Source organism: Epinephelus lanceolatus, chromosome 3 (genome assembly GCF_041903045.1).
Source record: "Epinephelus lanceolatus isolate andai-2023 chromosome 3, ASM4190304v1, whole genome shotgun sequence".
Lineage (NCBI taxonomy): Eukaryota > Metazoa > Chordata > Actinopteri > Perciformes > Serranidae > Epinephelus > Epinephelus lanceolatus.
In genome coordinates this window covers 25,566,441-25,579,285 of record NC_135736.1, presented here as the reverse complement: position 1 = coordinate 25,579,285, position 12,845 = coordinate 25,566,441, and the positions used below count along the sequence as shown (strand labels likewise).

At 38.8% G+C, this 12,845-nt stretch overlaps 1 protein-coding gene across 1 annotated transcript; it reads left to right on the top strand.

Moving 5' to 3' along the window:
- The first annotated feature begins 695 nt into the window (after positions 1-695).
- On the top strand, positions 696-11,015 carry msmo1 (methylsterol monooxygenase 1). Its single transcript, XM_033623147.2, has 6 exons — positions 696-762; positions 2,791-3,076; positions 3,185-3,333; positions 5,799-5,925; positions 6,077-6,231; positions 10,574-11,015. Exons 2-6 carry the CDS (start codon positions 2,822-2,824, stop codon positions 10,761-10,763), a joined length of 876 nt encoding a protein of 291 aa, XP_033479038.1. The 5' UTR covers positions 696-762; positions 2,791-2,821; the 3' UTR covers positions 10,764-11,015.
- The last annotated feature ends 1,830 nt before the right edge of the window (positions 11,016-12,845 follow it).

Genomic DNA, 12,845 nt, shown 5'->3' with positions numbered 1-12,845 from the left:
AATACTTTGTTGTCTGCTACTTTCATGTTTTTTATTGGGGGAGACTAATGAACATGCTATAAATGTAGAGGGGGACATGTCCCTTGCATTGCCCCAGAATCTACACCTTTGTTGGTATTGCCACAGAAACTCAGGTGTGATACTGGCACTAGTAGGCCACTGTTTTCTTTCCAAATGATAGTCAGTTCAAAAGTTACAATAAATATTTAATAAATAACAATAAGGATGTACATCATATAAATAAATGTAGATACATTTCAGGCAAAACAGCAACCTTTATGAGCAGGAAATGTACTTATAGTTTTTCTTAAAGGGGGTTAAACAAACAAAAAAACATCCGCTTGGTGGTGCTTTAACTGAATGAAATGATAATTATTGAACTTTATACCACAATTTATTTGTCTCTAAACCTCCTCAACATTTCCATTGTTGACTCTGGAGTCACAAACTGTTGTAAAGAACATTTAATACGGAAGAAAACACACGTACGACTCAAAGTTCTCCGGACCACCCCATCTCTTCCCTCATACAGTCCGTTCAACGCTGCGGAGGTTATGAAAGGCAAGCTCGCCTCTGATTGGCCGTTGCTGTAGAAACATGCAGTCTCACTATCATCACTCCATCCCTCTAACCAATCAGCGCGGCCGCTCGGCCCCCCGACGTCAGTCTCCTCTCCTGTCAGCCAATCAGATTGTCCTATATGACTGTACTTCACCCGGCCGGCCGCCTCTCGCTCAGGTAGACGGGACGCGCCGCGGAAAGGTGAGTTTACGGTCTTTGTGTCAGCACAGGAGTTATTTAGCTGAGTTTATTATATCAGAGATTATTAACGTTAATCTGTTGTGTGTGTATGTGAGTGAAGAACAGAGTCAGCTGCTGGGAGGTGTGACATCTGGACAACAATATGTCGGCGTGTTTTGTTGTCTGAAACACACCAAGTGTTCATTAATAATCATTATAGTGTCAGTGTGTAAGTGTTAGTGATGCTGGGTGGATGTTAGGAAATATTTTGCAGCTGTGAGCGTTTGTCTGCTTGTTACATTGAGGGGTTTAAGTTGCTGCATTAACAGTCTGTTAGCAGGGGGATTCTGCACCATTTTGCATAGAGTTAATTGATTTAAATGTCATGTATCATTGCCTTATGCATCAGGTTTTAGGTAACAATGTTATATCATAGTGTGCCACAAGTATATTGCTTTAAAGCAATATTTAAAATACAAACAAACAAACAAACATGGATACATGTAAAGTGGTGGAATAGTTACTCAAGTACTCCACTTAAGTACAGTTTGAGTTAGTTGTACTTTACTTTAATATTTGTATTTTATACTAATCAAAATACAGTAATAAATAAATAATAAATAAATAAGTAATACTGTTATTGTTAAATGGGTCATTCTGCATTATAAGTACTTTTGCTTTTGGTACTTGAAGTATGCTGTATGTTGGAGCTAAAACTTGTGTACTTTAATTTAAGACTTTTAATGCAAGACTTTTACTTGTAGATAAGTATTTTTCTTACACTGTAGTAGCCTATTGCTTCTTTACTAAAGTAAAAGATGTGAATAGTCTACTTCTTTTACCACTGCACCTAATAAATATTAACACTGCGATGTGGTAATAATTTGAGATTTGGTATGCGGCTCAAATGCTGGATTTTATTTATTTATTTGAGGCTATAATTACTCACCGATAATTTAAGTGTACATTGTGAATGTGATCTAAAAAGAGGCCTATTAAAGTTTCGTGAGTTTAGTAGCTGTTGTATGTATTTCAGTGGTGAAGCGTTACATTTACTCGAGTACTGTACTCAAGTATTATTTTATGTTACCTGTACTGTCACTGAGTATTTCCACGTCATGCTACTTTTTATTTCATTTTATTTACTTCTACTCCTTTACACCTTTTATCTGACAGCTGTAGTTACTTTGCAGATTCATGTTTTATATCCATTACCTATAATACATGTATAAAATATGGCTTTTGACTAAACAATCCAACATTATATTAATATTTATAGTTAACAGCTCCTCATTGACTAGCTGTAACATTTAAATGCTGCTCATGTCAATGCACAGATAATAATCCATTAGTGTAATTTAAACTGTCAAAGAGGCCATTTTGCTGAATTCATAACTACTTTTACTTAAATAAAGAACTGACTACCTCTTACATTATATTGTAGCAATTCTGCATGATTGTAAATAGTTGTTTTAGATAGTATTTAGTCTACTAAATGTAATTTACTGATCATTCATGTTTTTTTTTGTTCAAAACATCTAAAATTGTAGTGTAGTTATGATTTGAAACTGTCATTTAAAACTTAGATTGATGGATTTCTGCAAGTTCAGTCATGTTTGGTTATGTTTTCATTGTATTTGTATATCATGAAAATTGTTTCAAATGTACTGATATCTATATAATGAGTAGGCATTACATTTAGATGTGGTGACAATGACAATAACTCTGTCAAGGACTGAATATGTGCTGCAAACTAAAGCTTCTGATCATTTGGTGGATTTATAATTAGTACACATTGTAAATTGTTTTTGGATTTTAATGAGCGTAAAGGTTTATTGTTTTATAACATTTACGTTCCTCTACAGACTTTGACGACTTATTGTTTTTCTTTTGCAGTTTTTCTGCTATATTTATTAGAATAAACTATTTCATTAACGTGTTTGTTTGTGAGACAAACTCGCAGTGTTCCAACATGAGTGACGTAATGATAGCTGTGATGATACGTCCTGTCTGAGAGTTGTACATGTAACTCTGTGTTCCTGTTTCCAGTCTTCTCTCTGGACCTGCAGACCTGTCCATCATGGAGGTGAACGGCACGGCAGACATTTTGAGCTCTGCCTACCTGGCAGTGGAGTACGTTGATGGGGTGCTGCCAGAGAACCCCTTCCAGCCCTCCCTGAAACACGCCTGGGGCTACATGCTGGACAACTACACCAAATTCCAGATTGCCACCTGGGGGTCGCTCATCGTCCATGAGTTCATCTACTTCCTGTTCTGCCTGCCTGGTTTTCTCTTCCAGTTCATGCCCTTCATGCAGAAATACAAGATCCAACAGGTTTGTGGGGCTTTAGGTTGTTATAATTTTATTTTCAAAATCTAAGATGACAGTTCTCCTAAAAGACCTTCTGTTTGTGTGTGTGTGTGTGTGTGTGTGTGTGTACAGGACAAGCCAGAGACCTGGGAGAAACAGTGGAGATGTTTCAAGATGCTGCTGTTTAACCACTTCTGTATCCAGCTGCCGTTGATCTGTGGGACCTACTACTTCACCGAGTTCTTTAACATCCCCTACGACTGGGACTCCATGCCACGCTGGTCAGTGGAAGTACAATAAGAATAAGAATGAATATGATGCGTTCAGGTGTGTTACCTGAACACATCATATTCAAATCACCCCAGATACTATAGAGTAGAGTAGTTATATAACTGCAACACACTTGCATTTGCCGCTTTGAAAAACAGGACGTGGATACAACAAAGACTCAGTAATAGTTTTGTTTCTTTAGCATGGCATTTAAATCTAACCTATGCCTGTGTGAACTATGATGGTGATAGAAATTTGACAGCTGTAGAATTAAAGTGATGCTCTGCACAGCCTTAAAATGAATGACACAGCTTTCACATTCGCCATGATGCCTTCATCAGTCTGCTGAAGGATAGAAAATATATGGTTGTGAATCTGCTTTACATGTTAAATCTTTTAAGGTCATTAGAATTGTTTACAGTAAATATAAAGGTGCCTATTTGTTGCACATCATCCAGACAGATGCTCATTGATTGATTGATTGACTGATTTCTTTTTGGTGTCATGCACACAAACATGTGCTTGACCCTCGTGGGTTCACGAGACACCATCACAATATCATTGCAGTGATCAGTCCAAAGTGCTGTCCCAGGCCCGGCAAACAAATTCTTGCTTCAAAAAAGTTCCTCCTCTAAAACATAACTCAGATTTTTTATGGCTGTCCAATTAAAACAAATCAACATGATGGGGGTAATTTTACTGAAAGGTTCATCCCTTATGTCTTCATAGGCAGTAAAGCAAACAAAAAAGAAAACTAATCTCAGTTCCGCTTACACAACACAGTCAAACCATTTTGTTTAAATTAATGCACAGGGACTGGAAATATGGCTTAATATTACAATATTAAGAATATTATTGCAATATGTATCACAATATGAGAAATGCAGATAAAATAACACATAAAATGATCAAATACAGATTTGAAGCTATGAAACCTATTTTATTGACCACATCAGACAAAACTCATCATACGTGTAAAAGAAACAGTTGAACAAATAGTTTTGTTAGTTTTTAATTACAGTTTACTTTTAATCATCAATTTCAAGAACATATTTTAAAAAGATAACACTAATGATATTATTGAAACCCCTTTATGGGCACAGTGGACAAACACTAATACAGATCAAAAGGCCTGGAACAGAGTCATTCCTGTACAAATGCTGTTTAAATAAATGACAACATATGGAAAAAAAATCTTAAAAATACAGTGATTCTATTTTCTTTTTTTTTTAACTTAACTTCCATGATACTTCCCTCACGGTAACCCATCTGCTTCCAGCTGGCTACCTGCACGACACTGAAATCATGATGGGAAAAAGAAAGTCATTTTCTCTCATTTAAAAAATGTAGTGTCCTCAAAGTTTATGACAAACTGCCACAAACGAACCAACGAGACGCAGCAGTGAAACCTGGCACTCTTCAGGCTACTTTATGTAGTCTACTCAAGCAACAAAAAACAGTCATGGCCTCTAGTTTTAGAGACAGAAAACGAATGCATACAGTGAAACACCTGTGGTTAAAGCTGCCCTTGTTAAGTGGATTGTAGTCTGAGTGGGCGGAAGTTCGCTGCAGAGATCAGCCTCTCATTGGGCGGAACGAGCCACCCGCTGAAGTCCCGCCCTACTACCTCCGGTTGTGTAGCAGTTTTCAGCCATTTTCAACATGTCCTTTACTAACTTTTGCGGTGTTTGATCTTGTGGGGATATAGCCATTTTTCTGCCATGGTTCGCGTCCTGTAGGCGATATTTTTGTGGGCATGTTACACCAAAACATGTTTCCCCCTGGCAATATTTTTGCAAGCGCACCGTTGCTGTGGCACCGCCTAGAACGATTGTGATTGGTTGAAAGAAATACAAGCATCTGGGGCGTTTTTTTCTCCAATCTTAAAGTGAGAGTCGGCCCAGCCAGACCTTTCTTTTCTTGAGAAAGGTCTGGTGAGCGAGACTAAGTGGACTGATAATGCCTGGTCATGTAAAGCCGGCCCTGGTGAGGGAAAACAGTCAATAATATTCAGTGAATAGTGAAGCTGCGATTCATGACTTTATATTGATGTAGTAAATATATCAGTAAGATGGTAATCTGCATGAGAAACAAAGAAAAAAATAGCTATAACAATAAATCACTTATAATGATCAGTTTGACCTGGACAGACATGATCACTATAAGAGGTCTCCACTCTAATACATTTACTGATGTAGCAGCTTTTATACACAAAAGCAGTGAAATGCTTTACAAAAAAGTGAACAATTAAATTCAATATGCTTTTTATTTTTCTTACCCATACAGGTTGTGTATGAATGATCGTTTATGTTTCTGTCACATGTTGCAAACTCACCTTTTATCTGGTCACAATTTGTCCGCTGTGGGATGAAAACGATAACATATCAATTGAATTTTGTCTAAAAAAAAAAATATTATTATTTGTTCCAGTGTGTTTTTCTAACGATGATCCACCTATCGTCTTTGTTTCCTCCAGGCCATACGTCTTGGCTCAGTGCTTCGGCTGTGCTGTTGTCGAAGACACCTGGCACTACTTCCTCCATCGCCTGCTGCATCACCGCAGGATCTACAAGTACATCCACAAAGTCCACCATGAGTTCACCGTGAGTAAAACACACACACATGATAAGATAAAAACACACCACTCTCTGTTTGATCTCTTTACAGTAGAGTTACTTATTAACGATACTGCAGCTCTCACACGTGAAAAAGTGACCACACAAACACAAACACGGTGTCTCTGCCGTCCCTCAGGCTCCGTTCGGCATGCAGGCCGAATACGCTCATCCTGCTGAAACTATCATCCTGGGAGCTGGTTTCTTCATCGGCATCATGATCTTCTGCAACCACGTGTTCTTCCTGTGGGCCTGGGTGTCGTTCCGCCTGCTGGAGACCATCGATGTCCACAGGTAGGACACATTTTCTCTGGGTCATTTAGCTTTTTGCTGCCTCTTTCCTCCTCTTGCTGCAGGTAGAAATGGAGCTACAGTACAGGCCAAAAGTTTGGACACACCTTCTCATTCAATGCGTTTTCTTTATTTTCATGACTATTTACATTGTAGATTCTCACTGAAGGCATCAAAACTATGAATGAACACATGTGGAGTTATGTACTTAACAAAAAAAGGTGAAATAACTGAAAACATGTTTTATATTCTAGTTTCTTCAAAATAGCCACCTTTTGCTCTGATTACTGCTTTGCACACTCTTGACATTCTCTCGATGAGCTTCAAGAGGTAGTCACCTGAAATGGTTTCCACTTCACAGGTGTGCCTTATCAGGGTTAATTAGTGGAATTTCTTGCTTTATCAATGGGGTTGGGACCATCAGTTGTGTTGTGCAGAAGTCAGGTTAATACACAGCCGACAGCCCTATTGGACAACTGTTAAAATTCATATTATGGCAAGAACCAATCAGCTAACTAAAGAAAAACGAGTGGCCATCATTACTTTAAGAAATGAAGGTCAGTCAGTCCGGAAAATTGCAAAAACTTTAAATGTGTCCCCAAGTGGAGTCGCAAAAACCATCAAGCGCTACAACGAAACTGGCACACATGAGGACCGACCCAGGAAAGGAAGACCAAGAGTCACCTCTGCTTCTGAGGATAAGTTCATCCGAGTCACCAGCCTCAGAAATGGCAAGTTAACAGCAGCTCAGATCAGAGACCAGATGAATGCCACACAGAGTTCTAGCAGCAGACCCATCTCTACAACAACTGTTAAGAGGAGACTGCGCGAATCAGGCCTTCATGGTCAAATAGCTGCTAGGAAACCACTGCTAAGGAGAGGCAACAAGCAGAAGAGATTTGTTTGGGCCAAGAAACACAAGGAATGGACATTAGACCAGTGGAAATCTGTGCTTTGGTCTGATGAGTCCAAATTTGAGATCTTTGGTTCCAACCGCCGTGTCTTTGTGAGACGCAGAAAAGGTGAACGGATGGATTCCACATGCCTGGTTCCCACTGTGAAGCATGGAGGAGGAGGTGTGATGGTGTGGGGGTGTTTTGCTGGTGACACTGTTGGGAATTTATTCAAAATTGAAGGCACACTGAACCAGCATGGCTACCACAGCATCCTGCGGCGACATGCCATCCCATCCGGTTTGCGTTTAGTTGGACGATCATTTATTTTTCAACAGGACAATGACCCCAAACACACCTCCAGGCTGTGTAAGGGCTATTTGACCAAGAAGGAGAGTGATGGAGTGCTGCGGCAGATGACCTGGCCTCCACAGTCACTGGACCTGAACCCAATCGAGATGGTTTGGGGTGAGCTGGACCGCAGAGTGAAGGCAAAGGGGCCAACAAGTGCTAAACACCTCTGGGAACTCCTTCAAGACTGTTGGAAAACCATTTCAGGTGACTACCTCTTGAAGCTCATGGAGAGAATGCCAAGAGTGTGCAAAGCAGTAATCAGAGCAAAGGGTGGCTATTTTGAAGAAACTAGAATATAAAACATGTTTTCAGTTATTTCACCTTTTTTTGTTAAGTACATAACTCCACATGTGTTCATTCATAGTTTTGATGCCTTCAGTGAGAATCTACAATGTAAATAGTCATGAAAATAAAGAAAACACATTGAATGAGAAGGTGTGTCCAAACTTTTGGCCTGTACTGTATATTATACAGTTTATTACTGTGACTCTAAAGAGAGCAAACAATTGTTTTGAGCACTGGAGAAGCAAAGCAGCAATTACAGCACTGATTACAACAAACAGTGAGACAGATGATGGTTGAAAGAGAAACCTTTTTTATGATGTCAGTAACCTGTGAGGTCGACCACTAGAGGGCCACAGAGAACACCAGATGTCACTGTCACATCATCAGGTCACACAGAGCTCCTGTCTCTTGAGATACTTTATATTATAACACATTTATATTTGCTATTATTTTTTGGATTACATACATACCTACATTTATACTGAAGACTTTTCCACATATACATAAAAAAAGACTTTCTGTTGGAATGAGCAGTAGCACAATTAGTAGCCCTACATTGTTTCATCAGACAAGTTAGCTTTTTTTAAAAAAATTAAGTCTTTTAAAACACATACTTTTTTTAAAATATACTTTATATTTCATATCTTTCTGTGATTTTCTTACTTTACTCAATTCATTATTATTTTATGTTAAATAACCTACTGTTTCTATATTACAATTTTAAATTAATTCTTTACATATATACAGTACAGGCCAAAAGTTTGGACACACCTTCTCATTCAATGCGTTTTCTTTATTTTCATGACTATTTACATTGTAGATTCTCACTGAAGGCATCAAAACTATGAATGAACACATGTGGAGTTATGTACTTAACAAAAAAAGGTGAAATAACTGAAAACATGTTTTATATTCTAGTTTCTTCAAAATAGCCACCCTTTGCTCTGATTACTGCTTTGCACACTCTTGGCATTCTCTCGATGAGCTTCAAGAGGTAGTCACCTGAAATGGTTTTCCAACAGTCTTGAAGGAGTTCCCAGAGGTGTTTAGCACTTGTTGGCCCCTTTGCCTTCACTCTGCGGTCCAGCTCACCCCAAACCATCTCGATTGGGTTCAGGTCCGGTGACTGTGGAGGCCAGGTCATCTGCCGCAGCACTCCATCACTCTCCTTCTTGGTCAAATAGCCCTTACACAGCCTGGAGGTGTGTTTGGGGTCATTGTCCTGTTGAAAAATAAATGATCGTCCAACTAAACGCAAACCGGATGGGATGGCATGTCGCTGCAGGATGCTGTGGTAGCCATGCTGGTTCAGTGTGCCTTCAATTTTGAATAAATCCCCAACAGTGTCACCAGCAAAACACCCCCACACCATCACACCTCCTCCTCCATGCTTCACAGTGGGAACCAGGCATGTGGAATCCATCCGTTCACCTTTTCTGCGTCTCACAAAGACACGGCGGTTGGAACCAAAGATCTCAAATTTGGACTCATCAGACCAAAGCACAGATTTCCACTGGTCTAATGTCCATTCCTTGTGTTTCTTGGCCCAAACAAATCTCTTCTGCTTGTTGCCTCTCCTTAGCAGTGGTTTCCTAGCAGCTATTTGACCATGAAGGCCTGATTGGCGCAGTCTCCTCTTAACAGTTGTTCTAGAGATGGGTCTGCTGCTAGAACTCTGTGTGGCATTCATCTGGTCTCTGATCTGAGCTGCTGTTAACTTGCGATTTCTGAGGCTGGTGACTCGGATGAACTTATCCTCAGAAGCAGAGGTGACTCTTGGTCTTCCTTTCCTGGGTCGGTCCTCATGTGTGCCAGTTTCGTTGTAGCGCTTGATGGTTTTTGCGACTCCACTTGGGGACACATTTCAAGTTTTTGCAATTTTCCGGACTGACTGACCTTCATTTCTTAAAGTAATGATGGCCCCTCGTTTTTCTTTAGTTAGCTGATTGGTTCTTGCCATAATATGAATTTTAACAGTTGTCCAATAGGGCTGTCGGCTGTGTATTAACCTGACTTCTGCACAACACAACTGATGGTCCCAACCCCATTGATAAAGCAAGAAATTCCACTAATTAACCCTGATAAGGCACACCTGTGAAGTGGAAACCATTTCAGGTGACTACCTCTTGAAGCTCATGGAGAGAATGCCAAGAGTGTGCAAAGCAGTAATCAGAGCAAAGGGTGGCTATTTTGAAGAAACTAGAATATAAAACATGTTTTCAGTTATTTCACCTTTTTTTGTTAAGTACATAACTCCACATGTGTTCATTCATAGTTTTGATGCCTTCAGTGAGAATCTACAATGTAAATAGTCATGAAAATAAAGAAAACGCATTGAATGAGAAGGTGTGTCCAAACTTTTGGCCTGTACTGTACATAACTCACAAAAGTTATAAAATTTAGAACAATACACATAACAAGGGAGACAGGGGTAAAATAAACAGAAATATGAAATAATAATTCATAAATAAACATAAATTATTCCAACATTTTTCCAGACTTGGCCATGATTTGCACCATTTTCTTGCCTTTTTTGCCATCAGGCACTCTAAAATAAAACAAAACCAGATTTTCTTTCATTATCACGTCAAAAATGTATTATAGCTAACAGTGAAACAGTATTTAACATAAAAGGGCGAAGTCATAGTACGAAAATACTGTAAATGCATCCTATCTTCAGTCTAACCATTATCAAAACATCATTTTGCCTCATTTGAAAACCATTTGCCTTGTGGGAAGGATTTTGATTTGGTGATTTCTCTGAATGACAGCCTTTAATCCCCTTTTTTTGTGCGTGTCTTGCACCTTCTCAGTGGTTACGATATCCCTCTGAACCCGCTCCACCTGATCCCGTTCTACGCTGGCACCCGCTTCCACGACTTCCACCACATGAACTTCGTGGGGAACTACGCCTCCACCTTCACCTGGTGGGACAAGCTGCTGAAGACGGACAACCAGTACAACAAGTACATGCAGAAACAGGGAGACAAGAAGGAGCAGTAAACCACTCTGTGCCTCTGCTCATACACTCACCTGGTCTGTCAGGAGGAGAAGGGAGCTCTGCAGACACACGAACTCTTCCTCACACACACACACTAAAAGTGTACTTTGAATGAATCAGAGCTGCTGTGGGTTTGATTCTGAACCGGACTGCGTGTTGACTTCAGTCCGACTTCTGTGCCTTTCTGCAAAAGAAGTACTTTTGTCTTCTTCTGTCAACAGCTGCTGGCTGAATAAAAACCATCAACATCCTCATTTTGATTTGTTGCTTTGCTTGGTCACTGAAGTTTGTACCATATGACTCTCTTGTGAAATTCTTCTGTATACCTCTGAATGTCTGAGCACTTTAGCGCTTCCTCTCGAGTTTAACTGAGTCAGAGTGACATTGTGTTTTAGCTGCAGTTCAGTGGGGACTGCCTAAACTCGAGTCTGCATGTTTGATGCGAATCAATGTAAATTTTTTGATGATAAGGGATCGGCTCATAGGGCACTTTGAGGTTGTTTAAGCCTATTTTGTTTAAGACTGTACAAATAAGTGAATAAAGGTTTTGGTTTTACAAAAAGAAACATGAAAATGCTTTATTTGTCTGCCTTTATCAACAAATTGGAACTGGACTTTGGTTGTGTTGAGCAGTTTCTGGACAAAATATGATACCAAAAGAAATGTTATGCTGATAGATCATGACTGTTTTAATAAGATATTGACATATGGACACATTTCTACACAGAATGGGACCAATGGCTTTTCAGGCTCAGATATTTCTAACATGACAGATCTGAATCTTCACTGTGAGTGTTGGTGTTACTTCTCTGTAGACACTGTTATGTGTGGGCTGATGGAGGAAGTGGATGATTTCGCGAGTGTATATGCTGTAGGTTCCCTCCATCTCCTCTCTGCTGCACTGTGGACACACCCCTGCTGCTGCCCCATCCAGCACACACAGAGGCGTCAAGTCAGCCAGCAGCAGCAGGGACCAGACAGGAAGTGAGGACCAGAACTTAGTTAAAAAACACAGGAGTAAATGAGTGGGTAACATCTTCAAACAAACTGAAATAAATTAATAAATACAATTAATCAAATGAATTACTTTATCATATGTAAGTCGGGCTTTATTTTGTGTTGTAGGATTTAATTTCCATTAGCAGTATTGATATTTGGACTCCTTTTTTATAAAATGAATTTACTTCTTTTTTTTTCCTTACCTTTGAGACAATCACTACAAAAATAATTACGATTGTGGTTTACTATACAGTTGTAATTTTCAGTACAATTGAATCTGTTGATTATTTTTCAAATAAATGACTGTTCAGTGATTGAGACATCTGAAAATAGTGACAAATACCAACAATTACCCTGAGCCTAAGGTGAAATCTTTACTTTTTTAGTTACAAATCATCAACAAATCTTAACATTTGCCAGGCTGAAACTCACTATTATTTGGCTTTTTTTGTCTTGAGAAATACAGAAATAGTTAATAACTTTTTTTTTTCTGTTGATTGATGACTGATAATTAATTGATGGTTGCAGCCAAATTTACAGAACAATTACCTTTTTCAAAGAACACAAAGGAACCATGACAGACTAAAAATGCACATTTGGAAAAAGAATCCTATCTGTAGCTCCTGAGTATTTCTTGTGTTTTTGCAGCCCCCTTTTGTAGGATATAAGATTTGATAACATCTTTAAAACCAATTCTTATAAAAGCAAAGGTAAATAGACAATAGCTCTATGGAGGCCCAATCTGTTCAATATTAAAAAAATGTTAGGCCTATATAACCATGACATTGTGAAACAGAATATTATTCAGATCATAGTTATGTAGGCTACAGTTATCTCTTTCTTTCACATAAACACAGTTTACTGCAACACATTTTATTTTTATTATTTTATTTCTATTTATCTTCAGCAGTTTTCATTTCAAAATATCCTTTTTAAAAAAAAAAAAAAAATCTGTTTTTTTCTCCAGTGGCCATTTTATTTCATAGTACCTATTTTCACCACAGTCTTTTTGTGTCATCAAGACAAACAGAGCAAAGCCAGTTAGTTACAAGTTTCCCTAATGATGAGCACAAAGAAATAACATT

Excerpts from the sequence above, each read along its gene's own strand:
- msmo1 (XM_033623147.2), top strand. The coding sequence starts at position 2,822 with ATGGAGGTGAACGGCACGGCAGACATTTTGAGCTCTGCCTACCTGGCA. Across the intron at positions 3,077-3,184 it reads AGAAATACAAGATCCAACAG|GACAAGCCAGAGACCTGGGA; the intron begins GTTTGTGGGGCT and ends GTGTGTGTACAG. Across the intron at positions 6,232-10,573 it reads GAGACCATCGATGTCCACAG|TGGTTACGATATCCCTCTGA; the intron begins GTAGGACACATT and ends GCACCTTCTCAG.